Source organism: Chelonia mydas, chromosome 1, assembly GCF_015237465.2.
Source record: "Chelonia mydas isolate rCheMyd1 chromosome 1, rCheMyd1.pri.v2, whole genome shotgun sequence".
Classification (NCBI taxonomy): domain Eukaryota; kingdom Metazoa; phylum Chordata; order Testudines; family Cheloniidae; genus Chelonia; species Chelonia mydas.
In genome coordinates this window covers 323,926,028-323,948,923 of record NC_057849.1, presented here as the reverse complement: position 1 = coordinate 323,948,923, position 22,896 = coordinate 323,926,028, and the positions used below count along the sequence as shown (strand labels likewise).

At 45.8% G+C, this 22,896-nt stretch overlaps 1 protein-coding gene across 9 annotated transcripts in view; it reads right to left on the bottom strand.

The window, feature by feature from the left end:
* Positions 1-22,896, bottom strand: part of PTPN12 (protein tyrosine phosphatase non-receptor type 12) — a 151,628-nt gene that overhangs the window by 91,294 nt on the left and 37,438 nt on the right. Inside the window, exon 2 of one of the 9 annotated variants that reach the window (XM_043552113.1) lies at positions 19,204-19,337. The exons of 7 other annotated variants lie outside the window; for them this stretch is intronic. Coding sequence is in view for 1 of the 2 variants with exons in the window: in XM_043552096.1 (XP_043408031.1) it covers positions 9,028-9,030 (3 nt within the window). In the remaining variant the exon portion in view is untranslated. Of the gene's footprint in view, positions 1-9,027; positions 9,033-19,203; positions 19,338-22,896 lie in introns of those variants that run through there. One more of the 9 variants, XM_043552096.1, reaches the window with a different exon arrangement.

Genomic DNA, 22,896 nt, shown 5'->3' with positions numbered 1-22,896 from the left:
GCAGCAGCAGCAACGGAGTCCCGGGAGTCCCTATGCGTGCCTGCCGCCGCCAGTGCCTCAGCTGCAGTGCTGACACATACCCCAGCAGTGGCAGTCAAGGTGGCCATTGCTGAGGAGGGCGTGGTAGGGGGGTGGAGACTGTAGGGGAGCTGCAGGGCCAGCCAGGAAAGTCCCACCCCCGAACCACCCACCACAGGAAAGGGGCGATAGGGACAGCTGCTAGGGCAGGAAGAAGGGAACAGAGGGAAGGAAAGGGCAAGGGGGAAGGGGAGGGGAGAGAAAGGGATAGGAAAGGAGGAGGAATGGCTACCACACCCCACCCGCTAGACTGGAAGCGGGGTGGAGGGGCGTCAACAGAAAGGGACAGAGGAAAATGAGGAACAACTCCCAGCACAAGATGAGAAAAAACCGGCTCCCCCTGCTGCACTGAGGAAAGGAGGGGAAAACTAAAACATGATGGGGGAACATGCATCAGTGAAGCGATTAATGGAAAAAAGGGGGCAGAATCTCAAATGCCAACAGCAGAACGTGGACAGACCGGGAAGGTGAGCAAACAGCAAGGGATTGAATGGGGAGGGGAGGGAGGGTGGAGAGTCAGAACAAGTATGCCACAGGCATGGAGCAAAAAACAGGGTGGGTTCAAAAACATCCAAAGGAAAGGGGAGGAGAATGGGGCTGGTAACCATGCCCACACCACAGGACAAGGACGGGGCAAACAAACTAACCAAGGACCAAAAGCCAGAACAGGGCAAATCAGAGCAAACAGGGTGGCTAGAAGGGGGGCAGGTGGGGCAGGCAGCAAAGGGAAAGGGGGCAAACAGCTGCAAGACCAGGACAGTGGGCGAGGCAGAGGGGAACACTGCTCACCTGCCAAATGCAGCAAGGGAGGGAGGACAAAGCCAAGGGAGGGGAAAGAAGGGAAAGCGGAAAGGGAAACCCACGGGCGCCCAAAAACCAAGTGCCTGCTTGCTGCCACTACTGTCCCGGGATGGATAGGCAGAGCAAACTGCTGGGCTGGGGAGTGGAGAATAGAGCCAAAAGGTAGGTGGAAAGGTGGAGGGGGCAGTGGTGGTGGCAGTAGGGGAGCAAACAGACTGGGGGAGGGCTCCATGCCACTCCCCCAGCTCCCCACAACAAAGGCACCTACCACCACAGAAGCAAAGATGTTATAAAACCCTCCACAAAACAAGGCCCCCTCCACTCCCCAAAAGAGATGGAACAAGCGGGGCCTCGCACTACCCTTTGAGGGTCACACCAGCAGAGTCCTCCCAACAGCTGCAGCAGCAGCAAGGGGGGCAACCAGCCAGCAGGATGACCTCAAAAGAATGTATCAGGTATATCAGCCTCAGGATGAGCAGGTCCCTGTTCCCTGGATAGCCAAACAAAGGCTACTCCAGGCCAGTCAACTAATTAAGGTCATTAGGCTAACAGAGACAGGTGGAACCAACCAAGGTTTCACTCAGACTGCTTAAAAGCTCTCCTTCCTAGTTCCCTCAAGAGCCCCCAGGTGAAAGGAACTGGAGGAGGAAGCATTGCTGTATCCTGAGGTAAGGGTGAAGCTAGGAAGAGGGGACCACAGGGGAAGCGGCCCAGGGAATCAAAGCAGCATTTAGCGGTGGAGAGAAAGCCACCAACAGTTGCTATCCTTAGTGTCCCTGGGCTGGAACCCAGAGTAGAGGGCGGGCCCAGGTTCCCCCCCAATACTCTACAGAGATCCCCTTGAGAGGGGAAGCAAGACTCGGTCCATTCAGGAGGGTGAACTGTGCCTACTGAGCTCTACGGAGCAACAAAGACTGGGGGGGAGGGGGGGGTGTATTTCCCCTTTCCATCTCCCATACTGGCCTGTGATGAAATTAACTCAATAGGCTGGGACTCTGGCCACTACACTGTGAAAGGAAGGTCACATTGGGGCCTTAGTGAATTTGAGGCCCCTGGATCTGCCAGGAAGCATGGGACCCACAATTACAGGCTCAGAACTTTGTCACACTGGAGATAGTCTACAGAGCCTAAGCATAAAACCACACAAAAGCAGAGTAGTTAAACATTAATATTTTCAAATTGTGGCCAATACTTGCACTTTGCTTGCATACTGTACCTCTTCTCCGACCCTACTGCTGTCATCTGTGTGATTTTTAGAGGGCAGGGACCATGCCTCTTTATATTTGTGCATAAAACATTAAATCTTCCAGAAAGAATATTTTATATTAATAAATAAAAAGTGCCAAATAAAGAACAACGTAAGTATGTAAATATTTAAATTTAAACACTTAAGTAAAAGCTTGCTTAGCATAAGAAAGTCATACTTTAGGAATAATGGCATTGAGAGAGATGTATTAGACTATGGAACAGTTTCCCAAAGAAAGTGGGGGAAATCTTTGTTTTGCCTATATAAAGCTAGACAAGATAAAACCACTAGTATATGTATAACATGGAATAATCTGGACTGCATGGTCTAGTACATGGTTTTCAACCTTTTTTCATCTGTGGACCCCTAAAAAATTTTGAATGGAGGTGCAGACCCCTTTGGAAATCGTTGACAGTCTGTGGACATACAGGGATCTGTGTTGAAAACCACTGGTCTAATACTATGAAAAAAATCAACCCCCCCATGGCAAAGTTGTTGCATAACCAACTATAAAACTAGGGAGAAAATAAGCTCTCTTTACTATCAGTATAGCCCGATGACAGAAGCAGTAAACTGAACCCTATGAACCATTGGTCTTGCTTAACAATACCTTGGTTCCTAACAACCTCCATTCCTCAGTAAGTTTTCAACTACTGTTTTTTGGTGATGAGGTACGTCAAATGTGTTATGCAACTATTCTTAATACAACCTACCAAAAAAATAAATCACAATTAAATTGCCAGCCGATGGAAAAGTACTAGTACTACACAGCTGGTCAGTGCATACCCCCAGCAACTTGGATTCACGGATATGATTTAATTAACTCGAAAGTGGAATTTGTATATTAACACAATGTATGAAGACTGTCCCTGCCCCAAAGAACTTTCAGTCTAAGACATGCAAGGGTAAGGAGGGTACAGATAAAAGTCAAAAATATATACTTGTTACATTTCAAAAATAGTCCCAAATGCCATCCCACTTCTGAAGTGATCAAGTTAGCTAGCTAGATGAAGTAAGTCTGAGGAAGTATTTGAGGGAGGAAAAGATGTTGAAAAAAATGGTTACTCACCTTCTCGTAACTATTCTTCGAGATGTGTTGCTCATACCCATTCCATTTAGGTGTGCATGCTCCGCGTGCAGTCATCAGAAAGTTTTTCCCCAGCAGTACCCATTGGGTTGGCTGCGGAGCCCTCTGGAGTGGTGCCTTCATGGAGCTCAATATAGGGCCCTGAAGATCTGGCGCCTCCTCAGTTCCTTCTTGCCGGTTACTCCGACAGAGGGGAAGGCGGGCGTGTTTGGAATGGATATGAGCAACACATCTCTAAGAACAGTAGTTATGAGAAGGTGAGTAACTTTTTTCTATCCTCCTTTCCTCCCTCACACTCACTTCGTCACTAGCTAACTTGATCACTTCAGAAGTAGGACGAGTGATTGCTAATATAAATTCCAATTAGGTGACACCCAAGCCTTAAGTAGGCGGTAGGGACGGAGTTATGGAATCGCTGATTGGAGCACCGCTCTGCCAGATGATGGCGTAATGAGACGTGAATGTATATATTGAGGACCAACTTGCTGCCCTGCAGATTTCTTGTATCGGGACCTGGGCCAGGACCACCACTGATGAGGCCTGAGCCTTCGAGGAGTGTACCATAAGAGCCGGGGCTGGTATTTTGGCCAGTTTGTAGCATTTGTGGATGCATGACATGATCCAGGAAGATATTCTTGGAGATGAGACCAGGAGTCCTTTCATCCAGTCTGCCACCACTATGAATAACTGGTTCGACTTCCTGAATGGTTTAGTGCGCTCAATGTAAAAGGATAGTGCTCACCGAACATACAGGGAGTGCAGCCTCTGCTCACGGCTACTGGAACGAGGCTTAGGATAAAAAATGCAGGAAAGTGTCCTGACTAGTGTGGAAGCAACCTTAGGAAGAAAGGCCAGGTGAGTTGCACCTTATCCCTGTGGAAAACCATATAAGGTGGGTCTGAGGTAAGGGCCTTTACCTCAGACACCCTCCTTGCTGATGTAATGGTGACCTGAAAGGCTACCTTCCACGACAGAGAAGGGAGCAAGTCGCCAGCGGTTCAAATGGGGGCCCCATTCGCCTGGAGAGGACTAGGTTAAAGTCCCACGCAGGGACAGACTGTCTGATCTGGGGATGTAGGTGTTTCAGACCCTTGAGGAACCAGCCAACCACAGGGTTGGCGAAGACTGAGGGTCCAATGCTCCTGGGTGGAAGGCCGAGATAGCAGCGAGGTGCACCTTTATGGAGGACACTGCCAGGCCTTACTGTTTCAGGTGCACCTCGCTGCTATCTCGGCCTTCCACCCAGGAGGGTCTGGACCCTCAGTCTTCGCCAACCCTGTGGTTGGCTGGTTCCTCAAGGCTCTGGAACGCCTACATCCCCAGATCAGACAGTCTGTCCCTGCGTGGGACCTTAACCTAGTCCTCTCCAGGCGAATGGGGCCCCTGGAGAAGGTGCAGAAGGTACTCTAAGGTGAGAGGTGTCTGAAGAGGGGGTGTACGATGCTGGTCACATCAACAAGTATATCTTTTCCACTTTGCCAGATATATGGCTCTAGTGGAGGGCTTCCTGCTGCCAAGTAGGACCACCCTTACTTGTTCTGAGCACAGAAGCTCCCTGGGGTCAGCCATGAAGCTTCCAAGCCGTGAGGTGGAGGGACTGCAGGTCAGGGTGATGAAGACGATTATGTTCCTGAGTGATCAGGTCGGGGAGGAGAGGCAACATGTCCAGGGCATCCACTGACAGTTCCAGGAGTGTGGTGTAACAATGTTATCGAGGCATGCTGGTGCTACCAGAATTCTCTGCCCTATCCCTGCGGACTGTGAGTAGGACCTTTTGCACGAGAGGGAATGGGGGAAAGGCATAGAGCAGGCAGCCAGGGTAGCAGGAATGCGTCCGTGATTGAGCCTGGGCGGTGTCTCTGGAAGGCGCAGAACATTTGGACACTTTGTTCCGAGTGGCGAACAGATCGACCTGGGGAAACCCCCACCTTTGGAATATGAGGTGTATGACATCTGGATGGACCACTCATGACTGCGGAAGGACCTGCTGAGGTGGTCCACCAGTGCATTCTGAACTCCTGGTAGATAGGATGCTTCCAGGTGAATGAGTGGGCTATGCAGAACTCCCACAGACGGAGGGCTTCCTGACATAGGGGAAAGGACCGGGCTCCACCCTGCTTGTTGATGTAAAACATGGCAGTATGTTGTCAGAACTGCTAGGCAAAGACCTTGTAGTTGGGCCTGAAAGGTCTGGCATGCTAGCTGCACTGCCCTCAGCTCCTTGATGTTGATATGGAGGGAGAGCTCATCCTGCAACCAAAGACGCTGTGTTTGGAAGTCTCCCAAATGCACACCCTGTATCAGAGCTGACGCTTCCAATACTAGGGACAAGGAAGGCTGAGAGCTGTTGAAGGGGACTTCTTCACACATTGTCTGAGGGTCAAGTCACCATTGAAGGGACTTGAGAACCTGCCCTGGCACAGTAACCACTAAGTTCACGCTATTGCATCCTGGGAGAGGCCGAAGCGAGCCATGGCTGTAGAGGCTGGAGCCTCAGTCTGGCATACCAGGTCACGTTAAGCGCAAGCTGCCATGGTGCCGAGGAGACTCCAGCTTCCCCTTGCTGTAGAGGTTGGGTACCGCCTGAGGCCTTGAACCATGTCCATCATGGCTTGGAATCGGGACTCTGGCAAAAATGCTCTTGCCTGAACAGAGTTTAACACCGCCCCAATTAATTCTATGCTTTGGGTTGGTACCAAGGTTGACTTGAACAAGTTGAGGAGACCCAGTCTCTTGAATGTGGATCTGACCAATCGGACTTGAGGCTCCTCCTTCCCCCTGGTGCGGCCCCTGAGCAGCCAGTCGTCGAGGACCTGCCTCCGATGGAGGAAAGTGGCCACGACCAACATGCACTTGGTGAATGCTCGGGGGGGGGGCTGTTGAGAGGCCCAATGGAAGGACCATGAATTTATAATAATTGTGGTCAACCATGAAGAGTAGGAATCACCTGTGTGCAAGCCGAATAGCTATATGGAAATACGTGTCTTTCATGTTGAGGGCGCCATACCAGTCTCCTGGATCCAGAGAGTGAATAATGGTGCCCAGGGAGACCATGTGGAATTTCAACTTTACCATGAACTTGTTGAGTCCTCATAGATCTAGAATGGGTCTGAGACCCCTCTTGGCTTTGGGGATTAGGAACTATTGGGAATAGAATCCCTTTCCCCTTAGCTCCCGAGAAACCTCCTCCACCGCTCCCATGGTGATGTGTGCCTGCACCTCCTGGATAAGGAGTTGCTCATGAGAAGGGTCCCTGAAGAGGGATGGGGAAAGGAGGTGGGAGGGAGGGTAGGAGCAGAATTGGAGAGAATATCCCACTTCTACCATATGGAGAATCCAGTGGTCTGAAGTTATTTGGGACCAAGCACGGTAGAAGTGGGACAGATTATTCAAGAAAGACGCACCTTCAAAAGGCCTGCTTTTAATCCAACGATGGTTTAGTCGGGCCCGGCCCCGCCGGGGGGGTTGGGGAGAAGGGGGTTTGAAGGCTTTTGTCTGCCATTGCTGCTACTCCTCCTATAAAAGTCCTGCCTCAGTCAAGGAGGACAGGACTGCTGCTGCAGCTTGAAATGTTTATGTTGGGTTGCCAGGTTTATATACCCAAGGATATCATGGTAGCCTTGTAGTCCTTTAGGCTATGCAGCCTAGTCAGTCTGCTGTACAAACAGACCTGCACCATCAAAAGGCAGGTTCTGCACGGTCTGTTGAACCTCAGCCAGGAGTCCTCCAGCCATGAGCTACACCTCATGGCAATATCAGAGGACAAGGTGCATGCCGCTGAGTCTGCAGTGTCCTGTGAGGCCTGTAAAGAGGTCCATGCCACTGCCTTGCCCTCCTCCACTATCACTCCGAACTCCTCCCTGTACTCTGTTGGCACTAGCTCCTTAAACTTGAGCATCAAGTTCCAGAAATTGAAGTTGTAGCTCAGGACTGCCAACCAGCAGGCAATTCAGTAGTTGCACTCCCCCCGTAGAATACACTTTGCACCCAAATAAATCTAGGCACTTGGCATCCTTGGACTTAGGTGCTGGGGCTTGTTGTCCCTGCCACTCCTTTTAGTTTACCGCAGCCATCCTCAATGACCAATTCTGTGGGCGTGTGAAGAGGTATTCATACCCCTTAGGACAAAATCCTACTCTCCACACCCTTCGTGGTGGGAGGGATGGAGGTTGGGGTCTGCCAAATGGTCTTAGCATTGGCCTGTATAGTCTTGATGGGGGGTAGAGCCACCCTCAACGGGCCTTCCAGGGCCAGGATGTCAACCATCTGGTCCTCCGACTTCACCTCCTCGGCCTCCGCAAGCCCATATTTTGTGCTACCCTGCGAAGGAGGTCCTGGTAGGCATGGCTGTCTATGGGGGACAGTCCAGAGAATGAGGTGCCTGCAACCACCTCGCCCAGGGAGAATGACAAGGAGGCTAATGGGGGGGGGGGGGGGAACAGGGTCCTCCTGACCCTCTCGGTCTCCAGGGGCCTCCTGTTCTGCCTCTCAGTAGGGGCCAACCTCACCTGAGTCAGGCTCAGGAACTGGGGTTGGTTCCAGGGGAGGCAGAGTGACCGGCACCTCCTTGGCACCCCTAAGGGTGGGGCGACTGGCTGATGCCTCCGGCACCCGTGGTTCACAGGTTGCCAAACGGGAACCCTTGGAGTGGGTCCCCTGGGCCTGGTGGTAGATCCATGGGGTCCAAAATGGCCACTGTGCTGGTCCCTGCCACTGTGCAGGCCATGGCCCTGCCCCCACCTCAGGCCTTCCATTGCCCAACCGGTGCTGGCCCCGCTCTGAGTATCTAGACCCTTTCTCCGCGAGGCTGGGGAGCGGTGCCACAATCAGGATCTGTGCAGGGATGCTGACCGGTGCCAGGATGACCAGCGCTGGGAGCAGTACCTGCTGTATGATAGGGATCGGCGCTGCAGAGGGATGGAGCATCGCCAGTTTGCCTCGAGACAGTGCCTTGTGGTACTGGAGGCTTGGCTCAAAGGACCGGGGACTGCAGTGCCGTTATGGCAATGAGGTCCCTCGTGGCCTCAAAGGTATCTGGTGAGGATACCTCCTCAATGACCTGGCTCGGGAAGTCCAACGGCACTGGACTAAATGGTCCCCCTTGCGGGGCCGAAGTCAACGGTGCCGACCCCGAAGTATCCAGCCCTGGATGCTCCTCTTTGGGATGCGCCCTATTGGCCAGATCCAACAGAGTGGGTCTCCAAGTCGGAGAGCCACTCCTCCCCTGCTTCTGGTGCCGCTTCTGCGTCAGGGAATGGGACTGGTGCCGGGTCGATCCGGCTGGTTTTGGCGCCGGTCTATCCCAGAGTTTTCCTGCAGTGCCGCTTCTACCACTGCCGTCGGGGCGCTGTGCACTGATGAGCTTGGTGCTGGGTCTTGCCGCCCCAATGTAGATTGCAGTTTAAGTGCCACCTCCATAAGGAGCTGCTTGAGGCGACAGTCTCGCTCCTTTTTGTTCTGGGGAGAAACCCTTTACAAATCCTGCACTTGTCCACTTGGCGTGCTTCCCCCAGACCCTAAGCAATGTTGCCATGGGCTTGTTGCAGGGCTTGAACCCCTGGGACTTAAGTATGCAAGTCCCTCAAGAAGAACACAGTTGGTGTGGAGGGTAAACCCCTCAGCCCAACAGCTAACTAACTACTATAACTAAGAACTAACTAAAAACTAATCAACTACAAAATACAAACAAGTCTGAATCAGAAGCTAGGGAAACGTGGAGAGCTTGCAAAGCAAGACACCACAGTTCCAATGACTGTCACTGGTGGTAAGAAGGAACTGAAGAGGCACAGGGTCAGCAGGATCATATATCGAGCACCATGAAGGCGCCACTCCAGGGGGCTCCACAGCTGACCCGACGGGTGCTGCTAGGGGAAAAACTTTGACGACTGCACGCAGCGTGCATACACTTAATTGGAATAGATATGAGCAATCACTTGAAGAAGAAGAAGAAGAAGAAGAAGAAGAAGAAAGGCCTTCAGCGTATTTGTAGGTATTTGTATTTGTAGAGGCTGGTAGGGGCAGTGTGCTGGGAGAGAAGCTGAGCCCAGATTAGGGGGCAGGGCTTCTCTGATTAGGAGTCCTATAAAGGTAGCCAGCCAGTCACGCAGCAGCGCAGACAGCTGCAGCAGCACAGAAGACAGCAAACAGAGATGTAAACAGGGGAGTCTGAGTGTGAGTTCTCAAGGGGAGTTTGTAGGGAAGACTAGGAGAACCAGGCAGAGGAACAGACAGGCTATTGAAGGGAGTGTGGGGTGTTCTGGCAGCGTTGTGGTGCTCATTGGACGTTTGTTTTGCTGTGGGTGGTGGTGTTTTGGTTTGTTTTGTGTTTCCCAGACTAACAGGATTTCGGTGGGAAGGCTATGACAGATAGAGGCAGCAGTGGTAGTGACCCAAGCAGTGGAAGATGACTGGATGTGGAAGCCGCGGCATACACATGATCCTAGAAGGGGTACCTGAAAAAGAGTTTAGTCTGCATGAACTGCCGTCTGACAGAGCTGATGGAAGAAAAGATCCGAGGATTGGAGACGCAGGTGAAACTGGTTGAGTTTAGAAGGGGGTTCGAGCAGATGATGGAGCAAAGGCATGAGAACGCTGAAGGGAAAAGCTCAGACTGCAGATGGAAGCAGGACCAAAGAACTCTGAGGGGAGACTGCTGGGTGAGGAAAGTGGACAGTGGAAGCATGTGACTAAGAGAACCAGGCAGAGGAAAAGACGGGCTAGTGAAGGAGAAATATAGAGCTCAGGAACAGGTTTGCGGAGTTGGAAAATGAAGGGGCACAGCAGGTGGTCACTGAAGGTGAGAGGGCAAGGAAGAAGAGAAGAGCAGCTCGTCCTATAGGAAGAGGGGAAGAGTCAATGGAGATACCACCACCAAATATGAGCCCCAGGAGAACATAGGATGGGTTCAGAGGATTGCAAGGGAGAACAGGAATCGAGAGGACTTGCAGCCAAAGGGAACAGGGGATAGACTGGAGAATCGCACCATCACCAGGAAGAGGCAGGTCTACATGATTGGGGACTCCTTACGGAGAATAATAGACAGGCCTGTAACCAGAACTGATCCAGAAAACAGAAGGGTGTGCTGTCTGCCGGGTACTAAGATACGGGATGTGGACCTGAGGCTGAAGAGGATCCTAACGGGAGCAGGAAAGAATCCACTGATTGTCCATGTGGGAACAAAAGATACGGCTACATTCTCTCTGGAATGTGTCAAGGGAGACTATACCAGGCTGGGGAAGATGCTTAAGGAAATCGAGGCTCAGGTCATCTTCAGTGGGATTCTGCCGGTTCCTAGAGAAGGGCAACAAAAGGTGTGACAAGATGATGATGATGATCAACAGATGGCTCAGGCAGTGGTGCTATAAGGAGGGCCTTGGGATGTATGGGCACTGGGAAGCATTCATGGACAGAGGACTGTTCTCTCAGGATGGACTTCACCTGAGTAGGGAGGGAAACAGACTTCCAGGACGGAGATGGTCACAACTGATTAAGAGAGCTTTAAACTAGGTATTAGGTGGAAGATGGTTGGGAGATGTCCCAGGAAATCTCCCAGCTGGATTTTAACACTGAGAGGGAAGAAAACAAAGAAAGAAAGGATACAGCCTTTCCTTTCCTACAGGAGAATGGACATTAGGAGAAAGGGTAGTGTAGATACCAGTCTAATAGCTGATACTGGCGGTAGAATGTCTGTGCCTCATTGGGTAAAGAATGCGAGTGAAGCCAAACAGCAAAATTAAGATGTTTGTACACCAATGCAAGGAGCCTAGATAACAAAATGGAAGAACTAGAGCTACTGGTGCAGGAAGTGAAACCAGATAGGACAGGGATAACAGAAACATGATGGAATAGTAGTCATGACTGGAGTACAGGTATTGAAGGGTATGTGCTGTTTAGGAAAGACAGAAATAAAGGCAAAGGTGGTGGAGTAGCATTGTATATCAGTGATGAGGTAGACTGTAAAGAAATAAGTGATGGAATGGATAAGACAGTCTGTCTGGGCAAAAATCACATGGGGGAAGAAAGCTATTAGAGCCTCCCCGGGGACAGTGCTTGGGGTGTGCTATAGACCACCAGGATCTGATTTGGATATGGAGAGAGACCTCTTTAATTTTTTTAATGAAGTAAATACTAATGGGAATTGTGTGATCATGGGGGACTAACTTCCCAGATATAGACTGGAGGACAAGTGCTAGTAATAATAATAGGGCTCAGATTTTCTTGAATGCAATAGCTGATTGATTCCTTCACCAAGTAGTTGCTGAACCAACAAGAGGGGATGCCATTTTAGATTTGGTTTTGGTGGAGTAGTGAGGACCTCATAGAAGAAACGGTTATAGGGGACAACCTTTTTTCGAGCAATCATGAGCTAATTCAGTTCAAACTGAACGGAAGGATAAACAAAAACAGATCTGCGACTAGGGTTTTTGATTTCAAAAGGGATAACTTTAAAAAATTAAGGAAATTAGTTATGGAAGTGAATTGGACTGAAGAACTTGTGGCTCTCAAGGCAGGAGGAGGCCTGGAATTACTTAAAGTCAAAGTTGCAGAAACTATCAGAATCCTGCATCCCAAGAAAGGGGAAAAAGTTCATAGGCAGGAGTTGTAGACCAAGCTGGATGAGCAAGCATCTAAGAGAGATGATTAAGAAAAAGCAAAAAAGCCTACAAGGAGTGGAAGATGGGAGGGATCAGCAAGGAAAGCTACCTTATGGGAGGTCAGAACATGTAGGGATAAAGTGAGAAAGGCCAAAAGCCATGTAGAGTTGGACCTGCAAAGGGAATTAAAACCAATAGTAAAACCAATTTCTATAGCCATATAAATAAGAAAAACAAAGAAAGAAAGAAAGAAGTGGGACTGCTAAACACTGAGGATGGAGTGGAGGCTAAGGATAATCGAGGCATGGCCCAATATCTAAACAAATACTTTGCCCCAGTCTTTAATGAGGAGTTTAATAAGGAGGGATAATGGTAGGATGACAAATGGGAATGAGGATATGGAGGTAAATATTACCACATCCGAAGTAGAAGCCAAACTCGAACAGCTTAATGGGACTAAATTGGGGGGCCCACATAATCTTCATCCAAGAATATTAAAGGAACTGGCACATGAAATTGCAAGCCCATTAGCAAGAATTTTTAATGAATCTGTAAACTCAGGGGTTGTACTGTATGACTGGAGAATTGCTAACATAGATCCTATTTTTAAGAAAGGAAAAAAAAACATGTGATCCAGGTAACTACAGACCTGTTAGTTTGACATTGGTAGTATGCAAGGTCTTGGAAAAAATTTTGAAGGAGTAAGTAGTTAAGGACATTGAGGTCAATACAACAACATGGTTTTACAAAAGGTAGATCGTGCCAAACCAACCTGATCTCCGTCTTTGAGAAGGTAACTGATTTTTTAGACAAAGGAAACGCAGTGGATCTAATTTACCCTGATTTCAGTAAGGCATTTCATATGGTTCCACATGGAGAATTAGCAGGCTAAATTGGAAAAGATGGGGATCAATATGAACATTGAAAGGTGGATAAGGAACTGGTTAAAGGGGAGACTACAACAGGTCCTACTGAAAGGTGAACTGTCAGGCTGGAGGGAGGTTACCAGTGGAGTTCTTCAGGGATCGGTTTTGGGACCAATCTTATTTAATCTTTTTATTACTCACCTTGGCACAAAAAGTGGGAATGTGCTAATAAAGTCTGCAGATAACACAAAGCTGGGGGGTATTGCCAATACAGAGAAGGACCGGGATATCATACAGGAAGATCTGGATGACCTTGTAAACTGGAGTAATTGTAATAGGATAAAATTTAATAGTGAAAAGTCATGCATTTAGGGATTAACAGCAAGAATTTTTGTTATCAGCTGGGGACACATCAGTTGGAAGTAACAGAGGAGGAGAAGGACCTCGGCGTATTGGTTGATCACAGGATGACTATGAGCCGCCAATGTGATATGGCCATGAAAAAAGCTAATACGGTCTTGGGATCCATCAGGCGAAGTATTTCCAGTAGAGATAAGGAGGTGTTACTACTGTTATACAAGGCACTGGTGAGACCTCACCTGGAATACTGTGTGCAGTTCTGGTCTCCCAGGTTTAAGAAGGATGAATTCAAACTGGAACAGGTACAGAGAAGGGCTACTAGGATGATCTGAGGAACGGAAAACCTGTCTTATGAAAGGAGACTCAAAGAGCTTAGCTTGTTTAGCTTAACCAAAAGAATGATGAGGGGAGATATGATTGCTCTCTATAAATATATCAGAGGGATAAACACCAGGGAGGGAGAGGAATTATTTAAGCTCAGTACCAATGAGGACACAACAAACTGATATAAACTGGCCATCAGGAAGTTTAGACTTGAAATTAAACGCAGGTTTCTAACCATCAGAGGAGTGAAGTTCTGGAACAGCCTTCCAAGGGGAGCAGTGGGGGCAAAAGACATCTGGCTTCAAGACTAAGCTTGATAAGTTTATGGAGGGGATGATATGTCGGGATAGCCTAATTTTGGCAATTAATTGATCTTTGACTATTAGCAGCAAATATGCCCAATGGCCTGTGATGGGATGTTAGATGGAGTGGGATCTGAGTTACTACAGAGAATTCTTTCCTGGGTGTCTGGCTGGTGAGTCTTGCCCACATGCTCAGGGTTTAGCCGATTGCCAGGGGGTTCTTCGCTTTCCTCTGCAGCACGGGGTATGGGTCACTTGCTGGAGGATACTCTGCACCTTGAAGTCTTTAAACCATGATTTGAGGACTTCAATAGCTCAGACATAGGTTAGGGGTTTGTTACAGGAGTGAGTGGATGGGAGAGATTCTGTGGCCTGTGTTGTGCAGGAAGTCAGACTAGATGATCATAATGGTCCCTTCTGACCTTAAAGTCTATGATTCTATGTATGGGGCAGCATGGTAGAGTGCGCAAAGACATGAGAAGTGAACTAATGGAGTAGTCTCAAGATGGACTTCTGTCATGTGGATGAATACACACAAGAACCAACAGATAAATAAGGGGGGGGGGGCAGAGTTATAAAAGCCTTTAAAGGCAAAGAAAGAAACTTGTACTTCATTCTTTGGAAAAGAAGGATTCAGTGGAGGCATTCAATTATGGGGGTAACAGTCAGAAAAGCAGGATCAGAAGAGGAATTTAGCTGCTGAGTTTTGAATGGACTATAAAGAGGAAGATTAACATGTCTGAGACCAAAGAGAAGGATGTTGTAGTCCAGACGGGAGACAGAACCTGCACTAAAGATTTAGCTGTAGAGCCACAAAGAAAATGTAAGGTCTTGGAAAAGCTTTGGCAGAACATAAAGTTAGGATATAGCCTGAACGTGTGATGTAAGGGAGGTGGGAGTTGGAGAATTTCCAGGTTACAGGGCAGAGGAAAACAGGAGGATGTGGGCAGTGAGAGGGAAGAGAATTCAGTCTGGACCAAGTTTAAGTTGATGGCAAGACATCCAGGAAGAGCTATCAGAGGAATAGGCTTTATGCTAATTAAAACTGTTCACAATATACAGCATGTATTTTGGGACAAAAATCAGTAAGAATGCCAAATTACTTCCCTGAAAATTTCAGAGATGAAACTGCAGAGATGTTAGAGATCAAAAGTCTGTGCTTTCACAGACAGCATGGATCTTGCACAGCACTCACATGCACTCTACTGGCAGTTCTGGTGTTACAAGCCCTTCATTTATATGCACTATACAAGTCACAATTTTTGACAAGTATATTTTTAAAAGGCAATTGGAAATTCGCATGCAGTTCTTTAAAAATAAGACAAATCATTCTAAAGGCTCTGTAAAACTAAGTTCCATTCTAGTTAGAAATTCTGCATAGACTAATTTTGCTTATTCACTTTATCACAGAAGTGGTTTGCGGGATAGTGACAAACCCTTACCACATATGGCAGTGGGGGATGTTCTTTTGACTGGAACAATTGAGTGTTAGAAATACACTTCCTGCTTTCATAATGGCTGAAAGTCAGCATTGTGAATTGTTGAAATTCTACTCAATTGCATCCTTCAAAGTTGCTTCTGAAAAACCTTGGGGTTTGTTTGGCTTTTTTTTTTAAGCCTTAGGTTAATATATGGACTGCCACTACAGTAAGTCAACAAATCAGTCAGTTTGAGACAGCAGAATCTGTCACGTTTGCAGCCATCTTATTTTATTTATTGGTTATCCAAGTCCCACTAAAAATCGGCAATAGAGGCACATTGCTCAATACCACACAAGATACATATTCATATAACTTCTCTTCCGCAGTGTATGTGAAGAAATATTTTAGCTTGTTTTCCATATGCTGCCTATCTAGGTTTAAAGAACACCATTTAAAAAACTGAATATTTACTTAGAATCAACTGACCCATTTTGCCTCCTTCCTGACCCTCCATCATAAGGATAAGTATTTAGCAGATGCTTATATAAGAAATAGTGACATGTCATTAGGGCCTTGTCTACACTAGCAGTTTGCAGCAAGTATTCCCCTGTTGCTTAACCACCTGTGCAGTTCTAGTGGTGACGGAAGTACTTGGAGAGTTAATAGACAGGGTGCATGCATTTACCGTGGTTTTGACTAGACTTGCTTTGAGCAGCATTGGATAACATGGTGGTAAAATACCAGCTCTTAGTCAATGCTATGGATCCCACCATTTTGTTGCCACACACACAGATGCATACTGTCGCAGTGCAACAAAAGGAGATTGAAAAGTTCAGTGTAGATACACAGTGCAAGACAATGTGACTTTTCTAACAACCATGCAGAAAAACCAACATGGAAATCAAAGTTTGCTTCCTGCACTTAAGAAGGAAGAATCCCATGCACTGCTACAGGCTGGGGACTGACTAGCTAAGCAGCAGTACTGCAGAAAAGGACCTGGGAATTACAGTGGACAAGAAGCTGGATATGAGTCAACAGTGTGCCCTTGTTGCCAAGAAGGCCAATGGCATACTGGGCTGCATTATTATTATAATATATATATTATTATTATAGTAGGAGTATATCCAGCGGATTGAGGGAAGTGATTATTCCCCTCTCTTCGGCACTGGTGAGGCCACACCTGGAGTATTGAGTCCAGTTTTGGTCCTCCCACTACAGAAGGGATGTGGACAAATTGGAGAGTCCAGCAGAGGGCAACAAAAATGATTAGGTGGCTGTGGCACATGACTTACGAGGAGAGGCTGAGGGTATCTGGGGTTATTTAGTCTGCAGAAGAGAAGAGTGAGGGGGGATTTGATAGCCTTCAACTACCTGAAGGGGGGTTCCAAGGGAGGATGGAGCTAGGCTGTTCAGTGGTGGCAGATGACAGAACAAGGAGCAATGGTCTCAAGTTGCAATGGGGGAGGTCTAGGTTGGATATTAGGAAACACTATTTCACTAGGAAAGTGGTGAAGAACTGGAATGGGTTACCTAGGGAGGAGGTGGAATCTCAATCCTTGGAGGTTTTTAAGGCCTGGCTTGATAAAGCCCTGGCTGGGATGATTTAGTTGGTGTTGGTTCTGCTTTGAGCAGGAGATTGGACTAGATGACCTCCTGAGGTCTTTTCCAACCCGAATATTCTATGATTGTATCAGGTTGCCTTCACCAAGGATCTAAAACTATGTGTGTCCTACCTTTGCAGAAGTTATTTCTTTTTTACAACCTTCCCAAATCATCAGAACACACACACACACCTTAAAAAGTATCTCTTCCAGCATAAGCTTTACAAGACTGCTTTTCCCACCATAAGCTTTACTTTGTACTGCTATTTCAAATATGCAAAAAGAAGGACCCAGTGTACTGTATTCAACCACCCCTTTGCCTCCAGTATTTAAAAAACAAAATCTTACTCTACCTTCAGGCAGCATGTTTACCACTTTTTCAAATATGGAGGAAACAAACTTTAAGGCACAGTATCAACCAAAATCTAGTCAATTTAAAAAAAAAGTTTAAGGTAGTTTCACCAAGATCCCTATAAATTTTTTATGGTTTCCAGAGTCATTTTCTTAAAAAGCATTTTTCATCTTTTGCTGTGGGAAAATACTAGAAGTCTTGTCAAAACTCATGGCATAGGTAAAGAGATATAGACAAAACTGTATTTTTGAAATGGGAGCTAGTGTTAACGTGACACTGCCACACAGTGCTTGAAAATGCCCCTACTTGGAGCGAACAGGAATATTTCCCTAGCTAGGGCCATTAGCTTCTGAATAATTCAAGCTTTCATTTCAAAACAATGTTTCTAGCCTTCATGGCTAAAGGAAGCAGCTTTCCAAATGCAAGCCCGGTATAACAAATGCAGTGGAGTCTGCCCAAATCAGCAAAAGAAACAGCTCCAGTGTTACTGCTTCTGCTGGGCGGTAATGTGGTGACTTCTGTTGTTGGGAGTAGATTGGCTGGGGCAGAGTCTGTACACATGGTGACTCATTTCCCTACTGGAAATGAAAGGACCCCCTCCACACAAGCAGACAGCCATGTGTGCGCACATGTGCGTGTCGGGGCCTTCTGTCCCTCAGCAACAGATTCAGGAGGGAGGGACTGTTGCTGTCATGTCACAACTACAGCAGTGAGTCATTGCTAGGGTGGTGGTACCCATAATCCACACACCAAAGTCCCTGCTAAAGTGACAGACGGGTGTGAACACCACTCCTGGACTTCAAAATTAGTCAGAGCCTTCCTGCTCCTCAGCTTGCTGATCCTTATTGTGAGGAGCCCGGAGTCCGGTCTAGGAGAGCGAAGCTTTAGCCTCCACCACCACAGCAGACAGCATTGTGTGAGGGTCAGCATAAATTATTTTAGGGGCTGTCTATCATAAATATATTGGAGGCAACATCATTTCACTAGGGCAGCCCAACACAAGAGGATTTAATCTGTGCTATGGCTAATCAGCATAAACTGATTTGGTGTTTTAGAGGAAGCAGGATTAATCAGGGACTAAGAATTCCACCAGCAGTAGACCATGGGTCTTTGTATCCAAACAGTAGTATCATACAACCAGCAGGTGTTCAGGCAAGGGTGTAGACAGGACATGGAACACCACTTTAATTTGGCTTGGCACGTAGGCCTAATTCTTGGGCAAATTTCCCAAGTCCTGCCCCCAAAACAGAAAATAAATTGGGCATATCTGATTGATGAGCACACTGCCTCTATGAACAGTAAAAGTGCTACGTAATCTCATTTCCAACGAAGGTAGCATAACGCACGGCTAACTCAAACACAAAAAAATCCACCTCATGTTGGTTATAGTCCTGAAGTTGCCTAGCACTATTCCTTTCTGAAACAGTGTGCCATCTTTGACTATGAAAATGACAATTACAGTACAGGCTATTTTTTAAAATGAAGTAGGAGCCTACTTTGTGGTGCTGTGGGAAAAGCATTGAGGGAACTAAGAGGTACACCCTTCCTCTGCTGGGTCTCAAGTTTATTCTTCTAGAACAGTGGTTCTCAAACTTTTTTTCCCCCGCAGACCACTTGAAAATTGCCATGGGTCTCAGCAGACCACTTAATGATCTTTCCAAATGTTGTTTGTACTGTTAGCTAACTATTGTAAAGCACTTTGGATAAAAACGCTATATAAAAAACTTTAATTTTTTTGTTCTACAAATCAAAGCACACAACTCATATTTTAATATCAATAGCCTTACCTTTCTAATGCAATGGATATGCCCTGAGCTGGGGGAGGGTCTCTCCAGGCACGCACCTTAGAGGGAACTATCCAAGGACCACCTGAATGGAGCTCGCGGACCACTGATGGTCCACGGTCCACAGTTTGAGAACCTCTGTTCTAGGAGGAACAGGTAAAATACAAGTGCTTGCCAGGACAGCAGAGAAAGTATTAAATGAAAACACATTGGAGACAATTATTTCCCCACTGCTCAGAGCCTGACCATTCTCTCCAAAAGAAACACAATGCACTAGCTAACAAGAGTTTAAGAGATCTGCATAGCTCTAACAGGACAGGATTTAATCATACCAAAGGGCAGTTTTACATATGGTAGTGCTATCAAGAACTGGATTACTTAAATCACCCTTCTGTGTGTGTTCTGCAGCCCTTTTTCCTGTGACTATTTCTCTATGCTACTTGCATATGGTCCTGGAAACAGACGCATCATTTTTCCAACAGCAGCATGACACAACTGACAAATGCAATGCCAGTGAAAACCTGTAAAAAAAAAAAAAAGGCTAACGTAGATGAACATACTCAGGATATGGTATTCCAGTAGAATATCACTGAGCAGCATTTTTGACAGGAAGACACACTAGCGGATTTACAGCTAGCAACATTGCCATGATTTCTGAAGCATTGCTGAACATGGTTTGACCTTACTACAACTGTAGTTAAACCAAGTTCAGCACCGCTTCAATTTTACCCTTTGCAGACACTCAATACTAACAACGGATAATTATACCTGTGTAGACAAGGCCACTGTGAGTTACAGAATTCTGTGAATTAGCAAACAAGTTTTAAGAATAAAGCAACATCACAAAAAGTAGTTTGCTGAATTTGACAACTAGTTTACTTGTATAATGCCACATATTTTCAGAATTAAAACTAATGAAGCCTTAGCTATATACAAATGTATGCATGTATAACACGGGGGAGGGAGGGAGGGAGAAGAGAATCACACTTGTATAATCTAATTTCAACTTCCTGCCCACAGCCCATACTATTATTGCAGCAATGTCATTTTTATTGCACTGTAATAAACACAGCAGACACTACTATATAAGTCAACTGAAATTACTGTGCTAGTCACGTCACTTGAGAGTACTCTAGCAGAGTTATACAGCGCACTAGGTAAGGATAACAGCACTTCCACTGAAAATAGTTGATTATAAATGGTTTACACTATGTTGCTCTGGGTTAAAGGATGGCAAAGAAGGTCTCAGGGCAACAGCAAAAAAAGCATTTTAAAATTAGCAGAAACCAAATTGTAGGTTCCTTAACAGACTAGCTGCTTTGAAGGAATTTTGCAATAATTTAAAATTCAGTTACAGAAATAAGCCTGAAAAGGTATGCTTTGTTGCAGTGCAAATTAAAAAGATCACATTGTCAGATCTCTACTATACATTAGCACGCAAAGCAAGGCAAGAATGAGGCAAGCTTCAACCTGCGTCCTTGCTTGGACCATGAACTTAAATTTACTAATTTGTTCTTTCCCTCCCATGGCTCGACCCACTAGCAGCACCAAAAACTGCTTACATATATGTTTGAAGACGACTTGCTGTCTAATGCTTTGTAAAATTCTTAATACCTAATATTTAGAGACTTTAGTTACTTTCCTCTGAAGCTTGCATGGTAAAGGTACAGGTCCCACTAGTCACACCTTTACTAAAGTAGCGTGGTTATCAAAAGAGTAACCGTTTAACAAAACTGAAAAAAGTCTCATCAAAGCCTTTTGCAACAGCCTCTAATTTTTGACATTATATTTACTGTTCTGAAAATGAATGCTCGTTATTTTAAAAGTAGCAGTTGCCTTATGGAATGATATTAAAGTGCACTTGTTGCTTCAAGGTTTACATATCTCCATTTTTATCAAAGGAATTGTGTGTGAAAACAGGACCTTTGTTTTTATACATTTGTTTCAAGTACTAATAATTTTATTCTCTTCATATACAACTTTATCAATACAAAATATGTTCAATAATTACTGATACATATTACTCACCTGAGTAATCCAAACAATTGGATACTTTGGAAACATAAGGTATGTTACGACTTAATTTCCCATTATGAACCCTTAAATATACTTTGCCAATTTTCCTGAGTAATAATGAAAGATACCACAAAAATACTGCAGTATTGTAGTTAAATAGAACGTTTTACTAAGTTTGCTACTAACTTATTTGCTTAGACATTTAAAAAAGTCAAGGGGCTGAAATGCTCAAACTGGGACATAGAGAGTCTCACTTTCAACTGGCTTCAAATTCACTTCAAATTCAGCTTCAGTCAGTAACTTAAGTTCTTTCCATGTGATGGCTGTTGGTAGCTCGTGAGAGGAGTTGATGACCTAGTCCAGTTCTCAGTGGATGAGCGTTAACATCAAGTGCACACAACTGCATACCTTGTTAGCAGTCTTCAGCAGAGGTACAAAGGACTGAATGGCCATGAAAACTGATCAATCTTCTCATCCCTTTTCTGCAGGGTTGATGCATGCTAGCAAGACAGTATGGGGAAGGTGTATAGCCACTACAGAACAGGTATAGTTCAGACAGACAGATGCCCTCAGTCTCCAAGGCTATCAATCCATCTTTCAATCATGCCACCTTTGGTGAGTAATTGCACATATTACTGTGACCGCTGTCTTTCCTCTTCCCAATCTCTATCACTCTTTTGTTCTTCATTTCATCATGTATGAAGTTAGACTGTAAAGTTCTTTCAGAAAAAACTCTTATGTAATTAATACGTACTCTCAGGCACCTATTACCATTCTGTTTAATGCAAGATAAATCCTTTGTCTGAAATTCTCCCTTATCAATAGAAATTCCAAATGCTCTTCCTGCTTTCTTATGCCCTGGAACAGGCTGTTTCATGTGAGTGTTTGCTTTTAGCCACATCTACAATAAAAAGCTTTGTAACAAATGAAAGCTTTGCAACAAGTTGTTAGAATGCACTGAGTTTGCAACACATATCCACTGCCTTGGCTCCAAACATAGTTAGTTTTACAAAGGTTAGGTGGTAGCAAAGAACTGGTACAAGTTCTTCAGATCATGTCCAGCAAAAAAGGCAGTTTCTCCCAAATATTGATAGGAAGCTGCAAGTGTTCAACATAGAGTTATACTCAAAATGCGCTGCCTCACATTTGGAAGTTACCAGAAAGCCCTTACTTCCAGCTGCAGAACCTGGCAGTAAAGGAAAAGAGCTTCTGGAGTCCTCAAATACACTGTACATCTGTAGTTATGAAGAGGGCTGTTTATGGATGCTTGCCAAAAAATACCGCTGCATGAACGTTTTAATTGTTGCAAGAACAAGACAACCAAGCATTTCATAAAAGTTATGTTCCTGCAACTGTTTCCTTGTTTGGTGCATGACATTAGACCATCCAACACCTCATGGTATTTAAACAGACCCAATTAGGCGTGGACACTAACACCTCTGAGGGTTTGTCTAAACCAGTGGTTTTCAACTTTTTCATTTGTAGATCCCTAAAAAAATTTCAAATGCAGATGAGGACCCCTTTGGAAATGTTAGGTCATAGACCACAGGTTGAAATCCACTGGTCTAGACTATGGAAAGTGATCAAGATTTAGCTAAAACATTTTACCTAATCATGACCTTTTCCTAGTGCAGATTTGGGTTAGCACCTTGTGGATGGTCACTGCCCAGAATAGGCTTCCCTGAGGGTGAAGAGTGACCAGCTAAATGGCATGCATCTATGCTAAGGAAAAAGTAGAGGTTATGCTCTGATTAGATAACACACGTTTGCAAGCCTTAAACACTGCCTCATCTAGTCTAGGCAAATCTGGAGTTAAGTAGTGTGCTAGGTGGTGATGTTCACAGAAGGGAAGCAAGTATACACATTTGATGCTATTGTTTGGCTGGAAAAATGTTTCTGCAAGTCTGTTAATTGGTCATCAATACACTGAAGAATGTACATTTTTAAAAGCTTAGGGGACTAAGTGCTTATACAGAAGGAGTTATATTTACTATGTACTTTTATCCCATACTCACTTTCTACATAGCTGCTCAAAAAGTAGTTTCTGTAGAACACCTAAGAAAC